Source organism: Cupressus sempervirens, chromosome 5 (assembly GCF_028749045.1).
Source record: "Cupressus sempervirens isolate cs-2001-9-10 chromosome 5, ASM2874904v1, whole genome shotgun sequence".
Classification (NCBI taxonomy): domain Eukaryota; kingdom Viridiplantae; phylum Streptophyta; class Pinopsida; order Cupressales; family Cupressaceae; genus Cupressus; species Cupressus sempervirens.
In genome coordinates this window covers 568,172,216-568,193,553 of record NC_143122.1, presented here as the reverse complement: position 1 = coordinate 568,193,553, position 21,338 = coordinate 568,172,216, and the positions used below count along the sequence as shown (strand labels likewise).

The window sequence follows — 21,338 nt, the reverse complement described above, 5'->3', positions numbered from 1 at the left end:
ATTTAGGTGTAATATTAAATAAAGTGTAAGTGTTAGTAAAAAAATAGGAAATAAGTTATAACAATTAAGATTTAAAATATAACAATGAACTAAAGTGAATCACAATTATTTACAATTACTAAATAGTAAAATACCAACCTTCCACTCATATCCTTGCGATTAGGCGGCTTGTACCCTTTGCCTGATATTGTCATTGTATTCACCATGTTGACCCAATAGGGACTATCAACGGCATTCATTGAGATATTGTTGAAAAACCAAAAATCAGCTGCTGCAATATCAGTTTGCTCATGCACCTCCTTAAACCATGCAGTGCCCTCTAATGATGGCTGTGCTTCAGGTGTGTTCCTGGGCACAAAATAACCACCTATCCCTAATGGGGATTCGGATGGTGATGATGAAGAAGTAGGAGATGTAGAAGAAGTGGAACCGATAAAAGAGAAATTTTGTTTGCGGATCCGTGGCCCACGAAGAGATCTTGGTATGTTCTCAAGTGCTTCTTCTTCCTCTTGCATATCAAAAGGAGCTCCTTCAGATTCAGCTATGGCTACCGTCATAGCTAATTTTGCCCTCTCCCTATTCAATTTTTTCTCTTCAGCAGCTGCAAATAGGGCATGGATGAATCTTTTTTCTTCATCAGTTACCTTGAGACAAGGATTTGAGTCATGTTTCTTTATGTCTGCAAGGTGGTATTTGAGGTGGTTTATGCCTCCAGAAATAATTCTCTCACAGGGAATGCATATCACCTTCCCAATATCATTTGGACTTGGAGCTTCATAGGCATACTGCCATGCCTTATCTTTTGCATTTTTAGGCCGAGTGCCTATATATCCAGATGGGCATGGTGTTTGTGGCCACTCTTCTTGCGGGTTTGTCATTTTTTTAATGGTTGACCGCTGCCCTACACATAAATATATAGAAAAACGAATAAACAAAGTTAGAACTTAGAAGTTAGGGTTTCAAATGATTCAAAGTTTCAAACTTCAAGTTCAAACTTCAACCATATCCTTAGCAAACAACAAACTTCAACCATATCCTTAGAAGCTAGGGTTTCAAATGATTCAAAATGATTTTAAATGATTTGAAAACATTTACAAACAACAACAAAAACAAAAGAACATTTGTTATAAAACTATAAAAAATTTTCAAACTATGATAAGATGAACATACCTGGAAAGAAATTTGTCTTCTAAAATCGGTTAGAATCCTCTACAATCCACTCAAATCCGCCTTGAATCACTTGCAATCAGCCAAGAATGCCTCCAAACCTTCTTCTCTTCACTCCTCAAGGCTCTAAACAATGCAAATACAAGAAAGAATGAGAAAAAACACATTCACTGTCGCTTTAATCCGTCACAGGCGGCGGGCAAAAATCTCACTAGTAAATCGCGAGTTTTTTACGATTACTAGACTGCCGAGTTTTTAAATCGGTGAGTTAACTGGCGAAAAACTCGCCGAGCTAGGAAACTCGGTGAGTTTTCCATCTATGCTTTTGACACTAGGAGGTCTGAAAAATGTTGATTTGGTTGATGGGCTGGTGTTGACAAAGATGCAATTGATTACCCTTTTGTTGCCAAGTCATCTTGGATGTTCTTTTGATTGTCAAGATTCAACCAAACAATGCCCTTTTTTCAAAATCCTGCATATGAAACCAATGCCTTCCTTTCTCATTTTTATTAGTTTTTGAGTGATGCAAGACTGCTCATGAATCCAAATGATGATCCTACATCAGACATGTCAAGTAGGTGAAAAGTCCTATGAGCTTCTGGTCGTGAATGTTCAGTTAAATTGGACTGAGATTCCATTTTTATTTCTCATCCAAGTTGTTTCTTTTGCTGCTTATATGGAGACTAAACCAAGTATCTACTGTGTCATTTTTTCTTGTCCGTCTAATCATTTGGGAATTAGTCACTGTTTCTGCCTCATCCTTTACCGTCCTAGGCAATTAGTGTGCCCAATCTCTCGCTGGTAATCTTGATTTTGTATTTGCCTTTGGGCTAACATTGGTCATGAATCCAAATGATGATCCTACATCAGACATGTCAAGTAGGTGAAAAGTCCTATGAGCTTCTGGTCATGAACGTTTAGTTGAATTGGACTGAGATTCCATTTTTATTTCTCATCCAAGTTGTTTCTTTTGCTGCTTATATGGAGACTAAACCAAGTATCTACTGTATCATTTTTTCTTGTCCATCTAATCATTTGGGAATTAGTCACTGTTTCTGCCTCATCCTTTACTGTCTTAGGCAATTTGTGTGCCCAATCTCTCGCAGGTAATCTTGATTTTGTATTTTCCTTTGGGCTTATTTTATCAAACTAATGAAGATACAAATCTCCAATATTGAAGACTAATGAGATGTTCACTCCTCCGAGCTCTTTCTCATTGGCATTAGCTGCAAACTTCTGTAAGACCCTAGATGGTTTGATTGCTTTCACAATTTATTTTGTTACAAGTTCATTTAGAAACATCTATTTCTTTAAACAGGGAAAAACAAGTTTGCCAATTTCAGATTTCTGCTTTTGTTTCTTGAAATGTTGCTTGTAGCTTATTATGCCCCTCTTCAAATTTCTTTTACTTTTTAATTCATGCATATACCCAACACTACTTCACAAATCAACAAGACTCCTCAGCTCATTATTCCTTGAGGGCTGTATGCTTTCAATGATATCAAGGAATTTTAGCTTGTTTATCCAACAAACTCTTCATTTCTTGTGGATTTTCACAAGTTTGAGAATAAAAACTTTTTTCTTGTGTTGAGACAACTATATGTTCACCGTCCAATTCTTATCCTTTTCCTTTCAAAAAAGTCAATTTAAACTTTTTTACATCCTTTTCAATAGCATAAATTGAAATATACTAAGCAGAATGTACTCAAACAGTAAACAGATTTCAAAAAGGTTCTCAGGTTAAAGAACTTCAAAATTCAGCTCAACTTCAGAATTATTATATATTATAAGTACTTCAAAAATATCACACTCACATAAAATAGGGACCCTCCCTCTTCTCTCCCTTGACCGGGGCATTATAATGGAGATTTCCCCCTCCCCGACCATCTAAGATCTTGAACCAGGATTTGTATCACAACTTACCACTGGGAGTTGGCACAGCTGAAACAAAGTGGTTCATTGGATTCCTATCAGATCTCACTGCTTGCAGAGAAAAATTAAATATGAGAAATATGTAAGAGGACAGAGATAACATGTCGTACTGAGTTCTCAATCCTCGATGCTGTGCCCTTGTTCACCTACAGTAGCAGAAAGGGAGCTTGAGTTTAAAGGCACAAGCTCTCACAGATGAGAAAATTGAAAACTGATTGAAACCTGCTTGTAACTGCTTCCAGTAACAACCCAGTCTATATGGTATTTAGAACAGTGCTGCCATGGAGGATTAGTGGAGTTTGGCCATTTCTGATTGGCAGGTCTGTTTTTTCCCGGTCCTGGGAATGTGTGACTCAGGATGTATCGCCTTTACTTCCAGACTGATCCTGAGTCTGTCCCTCTCTCTTTTAGTGCCCTTGAATGACTCCAGGTACTCACTCAGGCTTGCATCTGAGTGATTGGTGCTACGCACTGGGAAAAGACTTGATAAGAAATATCACTTTGATTGAATCAATCCCCTAGGTTGGCATTAAGGAGCTCAGTGGATTACTGAGGTTTCCATCCCAGTAACAAGTTGTGGATAGTTTAATGCTTCTTCAAACAAATTCCTCGACAATACTTCCTTCATTCAACACAAATATTTATCTAATAATTTTAATTGCCACACTTATGCAAAGTTGGCTTGATGGCCGCCAAGAGGAAGTTGGCCCAAGAAATTGATTTGATAGTTAGAATTATTTATTATTTCATTTATTATCAATACTTTTAAATTATTTATCAAATAACATAAGGAAAAGAAGTAGTTGATCCTTTTAATTGGGGACATCACAGTCCACCTTGATTCTGAGTTGAATGGCCAGCTGCTACTTCTTCATGTCCCATCTTTTCTATCCTCATCAGATTCTACCTGCATATAGTGGATCTGACCTTTTCCTAAACACCTATGACCTGATTGCCATGATCTCTGCACGTAAAGCATAGCTTTCTTCATTGCAATTAATTTTTGGACACCTCTATTTGACTTGGCTTAGGAGGTAATGTGCTCTTCTAGAATGATTTCTTTGATTGCATAGGAGATGCTTGCTTGGAGCTCAATCTGTCTCCAGTCACCAAAAATTTCAAAGCTCAAAGCCCTTTTGATGACATCTTTTAATGGGTTTTGTACAAATGCTCTAACTATTCCTTTGAGGGGCTTGGTTAGGCCTTCCACAAAAAAGACTATAAGCCTAATTTTTGCAACATCAAAAATCATCACCGCAAGCCTTTGAAAGTCTGCCACATAATCTTCCATTTTACTCTTTTTCTGGATCCTTCCTATTGAACCTCTCTATCAACCTTTAGCTAAATTCGTCCAATGTAGTTATTGAATCATGCCCTTGTTTTACCATGTCATGGTACCACCACTCATGAGCCACTCCTTGAAGATGCAAGGTGACAAATGCGATAGCCTCTTGTTCAAGCATTGGGTTCAATGTGAATCTGCAACCAAGCCCTTGTTGACGAACTTCCACCTCCATCAAAAGTTGTGATGATCATGGCTTTCTTCATTTCATAGAGGTCCCTGAAAGTCAGACCTGCATGTATGACATGACTAAAGGCATGGTATGCATCGCAAAATCTTGCTATGTCTTCCTTTGGCTCAGATTATTTTTCCCTAATACCTACGGCTGGTTCTTTGTCAAGAATTTTAGCCTTGCAGGTAATTGTATTGATTGGGGATTGGGAGCTATCCCACCATTAGCTGAAGCTTTTTCCCCACCAGCTGAAGCTTTTCCTCCACCAGAACGCCTTCCAACATCATCTTGAATAGGCCTATCGGCACTTAGTTGTTGTCTCATTCCTTTTAAAAAGTTGAACCATCTCTCTTATACCATCCCATATGTTGTTATGGATTTCTCTGGTCTTGCTAATGAATTCTTGGTGGTTCTCCTTATCCCTGTCACCCATGGCCTTCATCTTTTATTGTTGCCTATATCTGTGATTCCTGTCTCATCAATCCACAGGCTGACAGAATACCAAGCTCTGACACCACTGAAACATGCCAGGCAAAATGTAGTCAAACAGTAAACAGATTTCCGCAAGCTTCTTCGATAAGAAACAGAACTTTGAAACTCAGTTCGATTTCTGAATCAATACAGTTTCACAGGGAATTGTTCTTACTGTTTTTAGGAGAGCTAAACATGAACTCCACATAAAGGACAGAGGGAACATGCCGTACTGATATCTCAATCCCTGATGGTGTGCCCTTGTTCCCCTACAATAGCAGAAGTGGAGCTTGTATTTAGAGGTGAAAGCCATTACAGCCAAGGTAATCAGAAACTATTTCAAACTTGGCAGTAACTGCTTCCATTAATAAACCAAGTCTATATTTTATTTACTATTTAGATCAATGCTGCTCTGAATGATTGGTGGAGTTCAGCCTTTTCTGATTGGCAGGTCTATTGTTATCCCGTCCTTAGGAATGGGTGATCAGGATGTAACATTTCACTTCTAGCCCAATCCTGAACCCGTGCTTGCTTTACTTAGTGCCCTTGAATGACACCAGCTACTTGTTTGCGTCCGAGTGATCGGCAACATGCACTGGCAAAAGCCCTGATAAAGAATAGCTCTTTGAATTAATCAATCCCCTTAGTTGGCTTCCAGGGACTCAGTGGGATGCTCAGGCTTTCGTCCAAGTAAGGAGTTGCAAATGTTTAATGCTTATTCAAACTAATTCTTTGATAATGCTTCCTTCACCCAACACAACTATCTATATACTAATTTAAACTGCGACACTTGGGCAAAGTCAGCTTGGTCGAATAACAGCCAATACTAATAGCGAGTCAACCCAAGAAACTGATCTAATAGTTAACTTCCCTAACAATTTTTTTTTAATACTTTATTTAATTATTTATAAATAAACATTAGCAAAAGAAAGGAGCCAGCCCTTCTAATCAGGAACATCACATAAATATTTATCTTACTATCATATATAGCCTCCCTACAAATTGCCAAGGCCTTTCTAACAAGGCATTACAAGCACCCATGGGTATAACATTTCATAAAATCTTATTCATAATTTCGTATAGGTAAACAAGCTGAAATTTTGCTGGATGTTGCCCATTTACTACAATCTGATATCTCATCTTACAAATTATTTGTGCTACTTCTGTCACAATAACTTTGCAACATTTACCACCGTATTTGCATGTGGTTCTAAATTGACATTTCTTTTGCATTGTTTTCCCCTCCTCTTTGGTTGATTTCTATAACACCCATTCTATCATAAGAGCTTCCCCATGCTTCCATTCTTCTGCGTGTTTTGGTGGAGCAACACTATCTTCATCCACTTGAGTGATATGATTTTGAGCCCTTTTCTACCACTTCTGTTTTGCTGTGTTTATAGGCTTTCAGATGAATCCTCTGCCTCTTTCCCTACCCATTGCAGTCCCTTGCTGTTGTGTCTTGACCAGAATTGTTGTTTTTAGTGCTTGTGGCTCCTTTGCATGTACGCTGGCCACTTGTTCGCTTGGTTTTCTTTTTTCATTAATGTACTTTTCTTCCTCCTTAATTACTTTGTTCGTCAAAGTCATTAATTTCTACATTACATATCAATGTTACTGTAGCATCTGAAATTTGATTGTGTAAACAATTTTTGTCGTCAATGTTTCAGATCACACTATGTGATCCATCATCTTTTTGCTCCTTTTGCTCTCTTTCATCCTAATGTTGGATCACATATTGTGATCAGAAATGTTGATGATAAAAATTGTTTACACAATCAAATTCTAGAAGCTACAGTAATACTTTGTTGCTTTCAAGACAATTTCTCTTCGATTTCAAAGTGAATTGTTATGCCTCTTCCATAGAACCTACTCTTAGCAGATTTATTTTGTCTTGAATATTGATTCTCAACATTTTTATACCTGGCTAACTTATCTCTACCCATTTCAATTTCTTTTGATCTGATCAACACCTTATATAATTTTTTTGTGCAGTTCATCTCACTGATTTCTTTTTTGTCCCAGGTTCTTGAGCTTCTTCAATAGCTTAAATTTAGTGAGTTCCATCTTGGTCCATCCATGAAGCTTCAAGAATCAAGAGTTCTTAAGAATTGGTTTTCTCCTTAATACAAAAATCTCTCTTCTTCCCTTCCTCTCTGTGATGCCCCTCTCAGGAATAGGATTTAATAATAAATAATAGTAATAAAATTAAGATATAAGAGAAAAGAAAGTTTGAATAAAAAAAAATAACATAATTAAATTTAGTTAAGTTAATAAAAGGTAAAAAGGCATGAATGAAATGTTTTGACTCCCTTAAACATGGGGTATGAAAAGGGAGAGAGAATTCCATTTGAAAGGCGGCGAGGAACGAAGAGAAAAGGGAAGGTGTAAAGCAAGGAAGAATACATAGAAGAGGAAAAATAAACGAGGAAAATAAGGAAGGGACTCCTTTAAAGGGCAAAAGTTATGAAGGGTTGGGACTCTTTGAAAAGCAGGTAATCATGAAGGTTTGTGACTTTTTCAAAAAAGGTCAATTATGAAGGGTTGTGAAAATGATGAAGGATTGTAACTCATCCAAAGGGTAGTAATTCTGGAAGTTTGTCACTTCTACAAAAGGTAGTCTTATGAAGAGGTGTGGCTAAGGAAGATATAAAGGGGATAATGTTTCATTTGTGAACATCCAAGCAGAGCAATTTTGAAAATAATATATTGTAGTCGAAGGCAACAATGAGAAGAGGTGACTCAATTCTAATGAAAGGCAATGACCCTTTCACCAATAAAGTATGAAGGAGATATCATTTCAAACAAAAAGGAGCAACAATAAAAAAATATTATTCAAATTTTCAGAGCAGATTGAGTAGAAGAATTCCATTTGATAAAGTGATTAATCTAAGTGATCAACCTGATATGAGAAATCAAGCATTAGATATTTATACAACTTATTGTCTTATTTGAGTAAGAAGTACATCTCTTAACTACATTTTTGCTCATGTTATGTTATGGATTTGTGAATTCAGGGTGAAATATAAGGCGATTCCGGTAGGGGACATTAACGCCCTTGCCAGCCTAAGAGATATTACAAATAGTAATCGAAGGGCATAAATAAGTAGTTATTGGAGATTATTTTATCACAAACTCTATTGATTATCAGTTTGATGGAAAAGCAGATTAAGCAAACCTTGTGAGCATACTTTTGAAAGAGTAATATCTAGTGTTACCCGGGGACACATCCCTGATGTAAAAACCCTCCATCCTTGTATTGGAAACGTTTTGGGGACTTGGGGATGGCTAGTGGACGTCCCCACTCCATCCCCTTTTGTTGAAAATTCACAAGAAATGTCCTAGAAACTTGGGGACTTTGGAGTTTTTTTTTTGGGACCTGTACATCCCAAGGACGCCTTGGAAATCCCTGGGATGGATGGGCGTCTTCGATTAGATAGGCAATGTCAGCACTTAAAAAACATTTTTCTTTAATAGAATTGTTTCTTTTTAAAACTTTAAGTGGGCTCCTTCCAAGTTCACCTAATATGCTTATTACTATTTGGTAGTTAGTTTCTGCTATTTGGAGTCCGCTGATTAGTATTTGATGACATTACATAATTTTATTTGAAAATAAGAATGTTCTTACAGTCATGCTATACACTTAGAGTCATATAGCAAACTGGTTGAAAGGTGTTGGGAAGGTCTCGAAAGTGCATTACAGACATAGAACATGCACTTTATGTTATTTTGTGGAAACACATCAGTGATGAGTTGGTCTTAGGTTGATTTGGGTCCTTTGTGGAAGATATGGTGATTATTGGAGGTTGCATCAAGGTACCATCTTACTGTAACAAATGTATATCATGATCTGAACCATATAGCAGACATTTTTGTATTAATACCAGTCCACTTACAATGAGTTGGAGGTCTAGTTCCAAAAATAAATTATAGTAGCGTTTCACAATTTGGAAGGTGGGTTATTGTTCTTGTTGCTATTGATGATGAATTCTGAATTATGTTTTTGGGTTTATTTCAAAATTTTATGTTAATTATTTTAATATTGCATGCACATTGACAATAAACTTCAAAATACGAATGCATATTGAGCATCAAGTTTGACTATTGAAATGTTGCATGTTAAGTTTTTTATGATGTTTAAATGGCATGGTTTATCCATGTTTTAGTATGAATGTATTTTATATTTTCCCTATATTTGTATAGCCATCCTCTTTGTCGTCCCCTTTCTGTCCAATTGTAATTGTTAATTGTAAGTTAATAACCTAAGAACATGTTGATCATAAGTTAATAACACATTTAAAATATGTAAAAACACAATTTTTTTAATTCAATCATGTCAAACATTATTAATATATGAAGTTATGAAACTTAATAAATTAGATTTACCTGTAACAATTCCAATTTTTTTTTGTTTTGAAAATTGCTTTTGACATATGATGGTTTGTCACAAACATCTAAATTTCCTAGGCCTCCTGGTATATTTCTTTCACTCACTCTATTTGGGAGCCAAGTGCTTGCATCACCAAAATTGAGACTGTATGGTGCACGATGTCCGAAAGATCTGTTCATATCTTACCTCTACCAAAGTACATGCAGTGTTGCAAACTTTTGCATTGTCTGTAATTACTTGCACAACATTTTTGTTACCCACCATCTCTATGGAGTAAGTGAGAATCCTGGAAATGATCTTTTCATTTCCACCTTTAAAGCTAGAAATTTAAAAATCAGATAATAAAATTAATATGCAATGTGCATAAGCTGCAATTTTTACCTGGCTGCAATTTTGTACGACCTTTGCAGATCTGGCCTAAAAAAATGGGTCTTGTTGCATTATTATAGTCATCCACCTCAAGCAATGTATTAGTGGGATTAGTGGCCATCTTCGGTATCACAGTACATAGGCCACTAAGAACCTCCTCATCTGCCTTGAAATCATCATGGAAATGGAATGCCAGATTGAGGTAATAGGTTGCTGCATGGATGGGTCTATGAAACTGATTTTGCCATCTCCTACCAATTATGTCCCAAATGGGGCCATACTTGTTCTCAACTCCTACATATTTGACTCTAATGGCTTCCTTGACCCTATCCATGCCCGCATATATGTAGCCCATAGCAGGCTTCTCCTCGTCAACAACTTTTAGCAGGGCTATGAGGGGCTCAATGACCTACAAAACAGTTAAAAAATAAAACAAAAATATGCATGCCATAAATTAATTTATAAATTTTTAGTTTTTAAATTACTGCCACAATCTATTGCATCTGTCCTTGCAGGGGTGGTAGGGTAGGACGAGGAAGTCCGCTGTTGATTAACAAACATGCACCTCAAAGCTAACTTGGAATTCAGCAAGAACTTTAGTGTGATAAAATTAGAGGCAAATCTTGTGATACCAGGACGAGCCATTCCTTTACCCCTGTGTATTCCCTCATAATGTTGCGGACCAAGGCATGATTATAGATGAACTTGCAAAGATTTTAGCATTTTTCACCTATTCAATCTTGCCAATATCCTCTAACACGAGGTCTAGGCAATGGGCCGCACATGGAGTCTAAAATATTTTTGGATGCCTTTCCAAGTTAAAACTAGAAAAATTTATTTTCAAAATTTAATTTAAAAAAATTAGAAGTAAAACAATCAAATATAAATGAACTACTGGGCTTCAATAAATGGAATGTTGCGGAAAAACCAAAACTTGCAAATTGCTCTTCTTCCAGCTTCATGGATCTCACTATTACAAACTAAGCTCTTAAGTGAGGGCTATGCACTAGGAGTGGAACGTGGTCCCAAAAAATTGTCCAACCTAGATTTTTTGTCTCTACGACGAAAGGTAATGCCTATACTACTATTATGGCCAGCGCTACTAGCCAGAATAGATGTAGATGCAATAGCACTAGACCTATAGGGAGGAAAGGAAGAACCTTCCTCCAACACAACCTACTGAACCTAGGGGTGTAAAACTAGACACAAGTGCAATTATAGATGAGGGTGGACGGGAAGTGGAACCAATCAAAGCTAACTCTTCAAGTTGTTTTGTCTTGATTCCTTTTCTTGTTCATATTTTTCTAAGACAACATAACATAAATGTTTAGCCTCAACAGATACAACTTTACAAGGCTCAACATCATGTCCACCTATGCCAGCAATATGGTATTTCAATTTTTTTATCCCCCCACTATGAACGAGCTATTGTGTTCAATTTCTACTTCTACCCAGAAAGTCTATGGTGTACCTTCAACACTTATCTTTCTGATTGCCTTTAGTGAGCTTGGATATTTTAGCTAGAGGAGCCATTATGATTAGGGAAAAAAATGTTTTCAAAATGTCGAGGTTGCTGCAATAAGATAGTTTTAACCAAAAAATACTATTTAAGCATTCTATTTTATGAAGATTTACAATAAAAGAAAACCCATAAACATAAAGAAAAAATTCATCCAAAAAAACCCATAAACATAGAGTAAAAATCATCTAATTACCAAAAAAAAACTCTTACCTCTTTTAAATGAGCTGATAAGTGTTGAGAAGAGTTTCTATAAACTCCTTGATGATCTAAATGCTAGTATTTAGCTGTTCCAATGTCACAAATGCAAGTTTCTCTCCTCTTCCTTTCAGCTGGTTGCAAAACAATGGCTCTCTATTTCTCTCTCTTCCTCTTTGTTTCTTTCTATTTCTCACATAAGAGATATGAAAGCCCTTTTAGGGTTATAAGGAAAAGAAACATAAAAAGTATTTAGAAAAAAACAAAGATTTTTTTTTTGGCATCCGGACTTGCCTAGTCGTGGCTGGGTTACGAACACTGTGACTTGCGGGTCAGGAGAGTCAGGGGAGTCACCTAAGGTGACCCGCCAAGCCAGGGTTATGGGTCATTTTAACTAGGCTAAGGTTATCTGATTTGCTGATTTGGGCAACTCACCTAGTTCTCGGCTAGTCTTGTTACTCTGGTTTGTGCCCAATATTTGTTTGTGACAAAGGTGAAGGTTGTACACAAGATCATTCAACTTTTTCATTGCCAACCTGTTGTGCTTTTTCGAGTGTATATGCTCGAACAAATTCCAATTGCATTCACATCTTGAAGCACTAGATGGCTGATTCAAGATACAAATTGCAATCCTTTGTAGATTTGGCACCTTAGTACCAAACATTTCCCACCATACATTTGAAATAAGAAAATTTAAAGCAATTCTATAACTTTGACTTTCTCAATCTTAAGTGGTAATAGAATTTGGAATCATAGATTTTTACCAGGGATTAGTTCTGTCTGGTTTTTCTTGCATAGCTCTCATGCAAATAAGTCTCCTTGTGCTTTCTTATGCATTTCCATCTCATGGACTATAACTGTTCCAACTATTTCATTGAGTGACATTCTCTCTATAACATCATATAGGCCACTCCACAGTTCGTCATTGGCCTTGAGACTTGGGCTGAATTGGCATGCCAGATTAATGAAGTGGGCAACTGCATAGGCCTGTGAAATAGATTGTGCCATCACCTATCAATGACATCTTATATGTGATCATATTTATCCAGATTCCCTGCATAAAAATCTCGAATGACCTCTTTCACCTTTTCCATGCCCTCATAACTGTATCCCATTGAGGGCTTCTTTCCATCAATAACCATAGGAGAACAATAAGTGGCTCTACGAATTGGAACATTAAGCTTTATTAAGTTTTGTTTTTAAAAATGAACAATAAACATAAACAAGTGTTTAACAAAAATGATGAAATGAAATGGTTACGAGGACAAAAAGGAATTATACCTCCAAAATCTCCTTAGCAGGTTGGCAAAAATTACTCTCATAAAAAAACTCAGTCAGCCCTCTCAGCTGCTGCTTTGCTCTTTGCATATGACGATCTTGTCTAGTCCTTACAGACAAACATGCCTTTCAAACCAATTTTTGACTGAAGGAAGGATTGCAGTAAGAAAATTTGTTGCAAATCTAGTGACCTCTGGACGAGACAACTCTTTTTGCTTTATGCATTGCCTCGTAAGGTTGAGGATCCAAGCATGATTATATATGTATTTACTAATATTTCTTCCTTGCTCTACACATGTTTTTATCCAAGGAAGTTTACCCAACATGAGGTCAATGCAATGAGCAACACAAGGGGTCAAAACAAGTAGCAATGCCTCTCCATAAGAAGTTTACCTTAACCAACATAATTTGCTGCATTATCTGTGACTAGTTACACCACATTTTTCTCGTCCACCTCCTTCAACACTTCCTACATTATCTCACAAATATACTCTGCATTTTTTGTTTTCCCTGAGGCATCAATTGATCTCAAACACATTGTGGAACTTGAGAAAAAAATAAATTAAGTACAATGATCAATTTACTAGTAACTTCCAACTTTCTAAGTACAATATTGAATAACCTGACGAGGAGACAAAAAAATTCAGCGGTGTTCTATTTCTTTTATCAGTCCAACCGTCGGTCATGATGGTGCAACCCATCGTCCTCTACGTTTTACGCTCTTTCAACTTTTACATCAGCCACTCTTCTGGTCAACATAGGACCTTTTAGCTCCTCATCATTAGGGGCGTTGAACCCTCGACCACAAACAATAACAACATCTATCGCAATTTACCAATAAGGAGACCTAAAACAAATTAAATAAATAAATAAATATACTTAGTAAATTATTAGTAAGAGAAGTAATGCATACAAATTCTTGAGTGTTGAAAGCAAGAGAAGACATACAAATTAAAAAATAAAATAATAAGTACCTTGCTGCTTAAAATGGAAAGGTTGTTGGAGAAAAAGAAATCTCAAGTGCCATTTTTGCTTGCTCATGCTTTTCTTTATTCCAATCCATGCTCTCAAGCGATGGTTGACCTTGGAGTTGTGCATGGAACAAAGATGGAATCTAGCATGGACTTTTTCTTACGAATTCAAGGCCCAATGCTCACACTGGCAGAAGCAGTTATACTAGTAGGTGGAACTGGAGAGCAATATTTTGAAGAGCCCTCTTCACTTCTAGCTAAGTATGCCATCTCTTGCTGTTGTTTATTTCTTAATTTTTCTCTCTTGAGATGTCTCTAAAAGAGCTTGCATATCACGTAGTTTGCATCAGGTTTAGATTTAGGCCTAGATCCACTACCCTCGGGCTGAGACATGATGTTGCTGCTGCTACAATATATCATAAAGAAAAAAAGCATCTACAATATAGAAATTCAAATTTGCAAACACTAGGCTGCTTACTTTTCAAGTTTTTCATCAACGTAAAAATGGAACAAATCTAAAGATTAAAAGTTAAACAAATGGAAACAAAAAAAGATTCATGAATGTAAAAAATTTACAAAATAACACAAAGAAATGTAACTTACCTCTTCAGATCTGCTCTAAAAGTAGAAATGCAACTCAAGTTTGTAGAAGCCTCCTCCAAATGCTCCTCAATGATTAGATGCAAGCTACAAAGTGGCACAAAGTTACAAACAATCAACAACGAATATATGAGAGCTAGCCGATTTGCCAATCCATCTCCTAAAATCCAATACTCTTTCTCAAGCCTTCTTTCTCTATTGTTTGTGTTTACAAGTGATAAAATGACCTTTTTAGGTCTTAGACCTGCAATACATACCAAAAACATAAATGAAAAAAACAATTTAAATATGTTTTTTAGCACTTTTTAAAAAATTGGCTGACAACAGAGTCTGACCAACAGAACTGGCTGAGTCTGGCAAGTCCATGGAAGTCGCCCAGGACTTGGCCGAGTCCAAGGCAAGACAGGCAAGACGCCACCAGCCTCTACAAGGCTGCCTCACCTTGGGATTCGCAGAATCCTATAATGCCGATTTGTACAAGAAGCAACCCCTTCTTATCTGGGCCTTCACACATTAATCCTTTTACCCCTAGGGCCCTTAAAATGAAGTTTCACACAGTAATAAAAACAATATTGTACATTATAAAAACTACACTTCTAAACAAATCCACCACCTCTAGGAATTTGTGTTGTGGTATGTTTCAATCGGGAGGGTTGCTGGATACCCCCTCTCGGAGTTTTAAAAATTAATAGTGATGGTTCATCTTGGCAGAATCTTGGGCATGCTGGCATTGGTGGTGTTGGGTGGGACAGTTCTGGCGATGAGCGGTTTATGTTCTCTAGTTAAATGGGCCTTCATACTAATAATTTAATAGAGGATCTTTCCATTTTGTATGCTGTTCTGTATTGTTCTACTCTTCTAATTCTCAGGTGTTGGTAAAATTGTTAATTAGGGAGGACCATGTAGGTGTTACGTGGCAATTAGACTCAGTTATTAGATAGATTCTTCAGTTGTGTAACTTTCTGGATTAAGTTACTTTCACACATATACCCAAGGAGTGGAATGGTGTTGCGGATTGTTTGGCCAAATGGCCCTCGGGTCAAATGCAGGGTTGGAATATGGTGGATAAGGAGCAATTGCCTAACACTTAAATCTCTTTTTGTGGAAGCTATTTAACACTCAACAATTGATCTCCTTTGAATATGACCAGCTTTCTTCAAAATGCCTAGATGGAGAGAAAACATTTTGAGAGTAAAATGAGAAGTAAAAATGAAATGAATGTGTGTTCAAAGGCCACATATTGGGCTGTCGAGGGTTAGGAAGCAAAAATAATTTAATAAAAATGTCACTTTATTTGTTTGGGCTCATTTTTTTTTAGGTGGGCCTGTTGAGCCTGGGTTTGCACCCTGCGCGCCCAGCACTGTGGGTGCACTGGTTGTGTGCACCCAGCAAGTACCCACAGATGTACCCGTACTGGGTGTGTACCCAAACCTGGTTTGGGGCCTGTGGGTACAAACCCGGCAACTTTGACGACTCTCCGTATATTTGATGAGATGTTTGTTCGATTGTAACAACCACCAAGTAAACCATGTAGGTTGTTAACAGTCGGAAGGCTTGAAAGACATTTATCTACACAGAAGGTAATGCCTGGTGGTGCTCTCTAGGCCATGTCATTAGGAATCACTGCTAGCTGTCATTTCTGTCTTGCTATTGAAGTCGTCCCAGATGTTGAAATCCTTTGTTGCCAAGTGACTGTAATGTCCCCACTATTAGAGTAAGCAAAACCTGCAAAAATAATAGTTAGAATCTTAATATCACAAGATTTATTATATTTTCCTACCCTCCATCCTAAACCCAAACCTTAAAGACGTCTCTAGATTGGGTTCTCTAACTCTTAGTTATGTGACCGTCTTCTCTAGAGTGCACCCTTTAAGGTTCACATATGCATATGTTGACACCATTAGAATATTCTTACCATTATACTTCCTCAGGCATGTGGGTCAGATGGAGATAATTCTCGCATACCCACATTATAGAGGTTGTATCCTTTTAGTACTGTTTGGCCAAACGGGCATTACACCCATTGCTGATGCCAAACTATATACACATCTCTGCTATGCCAGTCAAATGGGAAATTAAACCCACCTCTGATATTGACAATAAGAGTTTGTAATTTACTTCATTGTATCGGCCAAATGGGAGTATTTCCATTTCTGATACCCATACAAGAAGTTGTAACCTTCCCTTGATTAGGAGCTTGTTAATCCTTTAACTTATTGCAATAAATATTATTTCCTTATGATTCTTTAAGTATTAACAAAAATCAATTATAATACTTAGCAACTTAATTATACTTGTATATGCTACGCCTTACATGTTGGAAATAATGATAATGTTACTGAATGAGATTAAGTGCATTGTAATTACACTTACCTTACATTTATTGTACTGTGTGCTGATGTTATGTATCCACTGTCTGTTTGGTGGATTCAACATTGACTTGAGACTCCATTGCTTTGCCTTGTTGCTGCTTGGTATTGCGATTTCCAACATTATGCATGTAACCAACAGATCTTATTTGATGCCTATTTTACTCCATTTTGTGGTTTGTTATATATGTGCTTCCTTTCTTCTTGGCATGGGTTACGTTAAGTTGCATTTATTTTTATTGATGAACTTTGGTTCAGCCATTTTTATAATATTTGTTCTTTTTGTTTGTTATTGAACATATTTTTTTAATTAAATAATGGCAATAGTGCCAATATTTAATAAAATGATAAATTATTACATGATAAATGATATATTTATTAAATGACAACATATGTTACTGCCAATATATAATGATAATATGTACATTTAATTTAGTTCCATTGCAGTGACATAGCCTGTTGTTACTGAAGATGCAACTGTATTTTTTGGGACTTCTTTCTTTGACTCACAATATTTATCCAAACATGCTTTCTATTTCATAACTGCACACCAATCTGAAATTATTTGCAACCTACATTTATTCTGTTTCTAGATGATGTAAGATTGCATGTGAACCTGAATGCCCCTGCATTAAATGTTGATAGACTATGATTCAGATTCTTTGGGATGAGTGTTGGTAGAAAATCGTTTTGTTTGTTCTTGTTCCTTGGCCACAATGATAAGAGAAAATATCCCTGATGTTCTCATTCCACAGAGATATGATATGCATTATTATCATTTAAATGCGTCTAAATGATTCATTAGGCATATCCTATGAATATATGCTGAAATTGGTACATTCTAGAGACAACTTCGATTTTCTTTGCTTGAAATGGTGGGAGGTGGATTACTGCACTGGTAACAGTTAGATGAAAAAGTGTGGGACCTACAAATTTATATTTTTTGTTGTTCTTCTAAATTCTCACCAAGGATCTTTAGTTTCCCATTGATTGAATCAACCAGATCTTTCAAGTCCCTTTTTGGATCTTCAAGTCTCACCATGTCTTTTGAGATTCTTCTTTGTAGGTATTTGTGGAAGCCTATATTGATTTGTGATGTCATATCAACAATTTTTGCACATTTTCAGAGAGGATGTTTTGAACTATTGGTGAAGAAACACAGAATAAAGTGCTGGATTTAAGCACGCATCTGAAAAAAAGATAGCTGTTTGATTTCTTGGAGAACTTCTGTTTTGGTTTAACAATTGAAATTGCTTCAAGTGTGAGCTGTACTATGACAACACCGGTGCATATTAGTAATACTACACTAGGACTAGATAGGACATTGTTGTTTGAGCATTATCAACAAGAAGCAACTATAATTGATAGCCATTTCTCTTGAGGACAATAATCAGGGCTTAGCTGTTTAATTAATAAAATTAAATAGAATATTTTTCCCTAAGAAGGTATGGATGCTAATTCAGACCCAAAATATCCCAGGGCAATACATACATGAGTGCTTGGGCACAAAGGACCTGGGTCTATGGTTAATGTCTGAAAGTAAAATTAAAATTCTGTTACTAGCTCATTGGGGCTTTTTTGGTCTTGAAGTCGTGGGCAAAATTACATCTAGGACTTTTTGATAAATAAATCTAGAATATACTGGTGTTTCTACCCTCTGGAATATTAAATATAGAATTTACTGAAATTTTGATCTTTCCATATGTTTGCTTCAACCATCTTTTCTCCCATCTTCACTGAGCTTGTCAGATGGTCCATCCTTCTAGCTTATGTTTTAACTTTTATTGTATACAAGCTTATTCATAATATTTTGGTATCCTTAATTGAAATATTTCCCCATTCATTCTCTCCTATCTCTTGGGTTAATTTTACTCTGGCCTACAATTTTCTTCACTATTTTGTAGATGCTGCATTATAGATTTTTTCCCTAGGTGTTGAATGTTTAATAATTTGTGTTTTTAAGCAGGGAGGCTGTTGATGAGCAAAAAATAACGGAACCAGAAACTAAGAAGCCTGAAGAAGAGGTCACTCAAGAGAATGCCATGGAAAATAAAGAGGAGAAAAAGGAGGAAGAGGACAAGGTAATTCTCTACTTCTTTAATGTGTTTCTTTTCTTTTTTGATGTTTATAAACAATGAAAATTAAATTTCATTTTCGTTTGTGGTTTTATAGAGTACTGGTTGGTTCTTATTATATTGTAAATTAATGAAACAATCATTTCCCATTCATTATACTAAATGGTAGCTGTCTTTTGGATGGATGTAGGAAATGACACTCGATGAATATCAGCAACTGTTGAATGACAAGAGAAAAGTTTTGGAAGCTTTAAAAAATGAGGAAAGAAAAGTTGTTCTGGACAGGGATTTTGAGTCCATGCAGCTTGTTGATAAAAAGAAAAAGAAAGATGATGGCATTTTCATCAAACTGGTGAGTTCACATGTCAAAGTTAAGTGGTTTACTAAATCTTGAATCAATTTGTTACGAAAGATACATACATTACTAGTATAAAGTATTGGGGTTGGCCATTTTTTATTTAACCTTGAGCATGATACGGCTTGGGCACATTTATAAAAGACACATGAATATTTTGATACAAATAAGCAAAATTATTCATAGTTACAATGTTACATGCTTAAAATAAAAAAAAAATAGCAGTAGTGTTTTATTTGAACCCCAGGTGCAGTCAGCTTGGTTTTGGGTACATGTGTACAAAACATATGAAGGATTATGGACAAAAAACCTGATCATAATTTAAATCATGTACTATGTACTAAATAAACAAGAAATAAAAACATTTATAATTTGAACCCCAGTTGCAGTAAGGTTGCCTACGTCTGGAAAAAAAATATTATACTTGTATAGAAATAAACAAATTAGTCATATTATCAACGTCATACGCATGAGATAAAAATATAAAATAACGAAAGTGATGACTAATCAATCAAAATATAAAATGAGTCACGAAGTTAAATATACCATAGAATCATAGGTTTATACTATCCTTTCAAATTAAAGGATAATTAAAATATTTCTCTAGTCAAATTCAAGAATTATGTGACCTAAATATCAAGTATCTAGATTCTAAATTATCAGTAGGCTCATTGGGACTATAGATGCAGCAGGACTAGCAGCAGTTTAGTTGTGTTATTTTATATGTTTTCTTATTGTTTTCAAATTTTTTTGTCTTTGTTTTCTCATTCTTATTATTGTATTATGTGTACCAAGCATAATAGAGCAACCTGGGAGGTACCTAGACCAATACCAGTATGAGAAGAGTGCTGGTAGTGGAATGAGGGCCTTTAGGGAAGTATCCAGTAACATAGATGCAATGGATTTCAACTGTATAATATTGACGTTGTGCAGAATTCAGAAAAAGATAGACTTAAAAGGAAGGAGACAGCTGACAAGGAGGATAAAGCTCGTAAGGTATGCCATTGCTCAATAATATTATGCAATTCAGTTTCATCATGCACGTTTTACATCTGGAAGCAAAATGATCTCTGGTGAACATATTTATTTTTAAGATCACTATGCATCCATAATTATCCTCTTGATTGTATGGTCTGATTCCTAAACCCTTTTTGTTGCAATTGGATTTTTTGAGAGTGGGGAATTGTTTTATTTTGTTAGATAATCAGCAGGATAATATGTTTGACATATGTGGTAAATATCTTCTTTTTGCTGTAGGCTGTGAGCATAAATGAGTTTCTGAAACCTTCTGATGGTGGGAGCTATTATGGTCCATCTGGTGCTCGTGGGCGTGGGCGTGGGCGTGGACGAGGTCGTGGGAATGGTGGCATGTCTGGAGCTAGGGGAGGATATGCGGGGAGTTACAATGATGCCGATCAGGTTGATGCTCCTCATATTGAGGATCCTTTGCAGTTTCCTGTACTTGCTGGGAAGTAACTTTATCAGCATTGCTGAGTAAAATTTTTGGTAGCTATATTTGACTATCTTTTTGTGTAACAATTACCAAGATGGGTTTTTCAGTGAACAATGACCACTGTTAAGAGGGGAAAAATTATATTGAGAATCTCTGAATTGTCTAATTGGGAGTTAATCTTCTATTGCATTTGGAAGATTTTTAGAGATTTTAACAGAGTTAAATTATTTATCATTGGGAACTGGAAAGGTTATTACCATTAGTGTCTAAAAAATGGGTCTCTAGGGAATAGTGTTTACATTGTCACATCTTTATGAATTTTGTTGTATTGTTTATAACTTGTACTTGTCTAGATAAGATATCGGTTGATGAGAATGAGTTTGACACCTTAACTCCACTTTAATCTGTGGCGAGATAAGCTATATTTTTTATACCTACTGAATTTGAGAGTTCTTTTTTGGGATTTGAGTCAATTGATCTTGCAGTCAATTTTATTATTGAAATGCTTCAAATATTAGGTGTCGCCACTAGACATTGTCTTCACTTTCTAGTTTTGATTGTTGCCCCTAATTATTGAGGATGAAGAATGATTCCCTTGTATTTTAAGTTAACAAGATTTATGAACTGAATTGGTCTGTGCTTTGCTGATCAGGAAGAATGGTTCCATTGTATCTAAACAA

General features: G+C 36.1%; 1 protein-coding gene across 1 annotated transcript in view; it reads left to right on the top strand.

Annotated features, from left to right (window-relative positions):
* Positions 1-21,131, top strand: part of LOC149557199 (uncharacterized) — a 44,947-nt gene extending 23,816 nt beyond the window's left edge. Inside the window, exons 3-6 of the mRNA XM_089831918.1 lie at positions 18,742-18,856; positions 19,041-19,202; positions 20,139-20,201; positions 20,463-21,131. Coding sequence (XP_089688044.1) covers positions 18,742-18,856; positions 19,041-19,202; positions 20,139-20,201; positions 20,463-20,681 — 559 coding nt within the window. The 3' untranslated portion in view covers positions 20,682-21,131. The remainder of the gene's footprint in view (positions 1-18,741; positions 18,857-19,040; positions 19,203-20,138; positions 20,202-20,462) is intronic.
* The last annotated feature ends 207 nt before the right edge of the window (positions 21,132-21,338 follow it).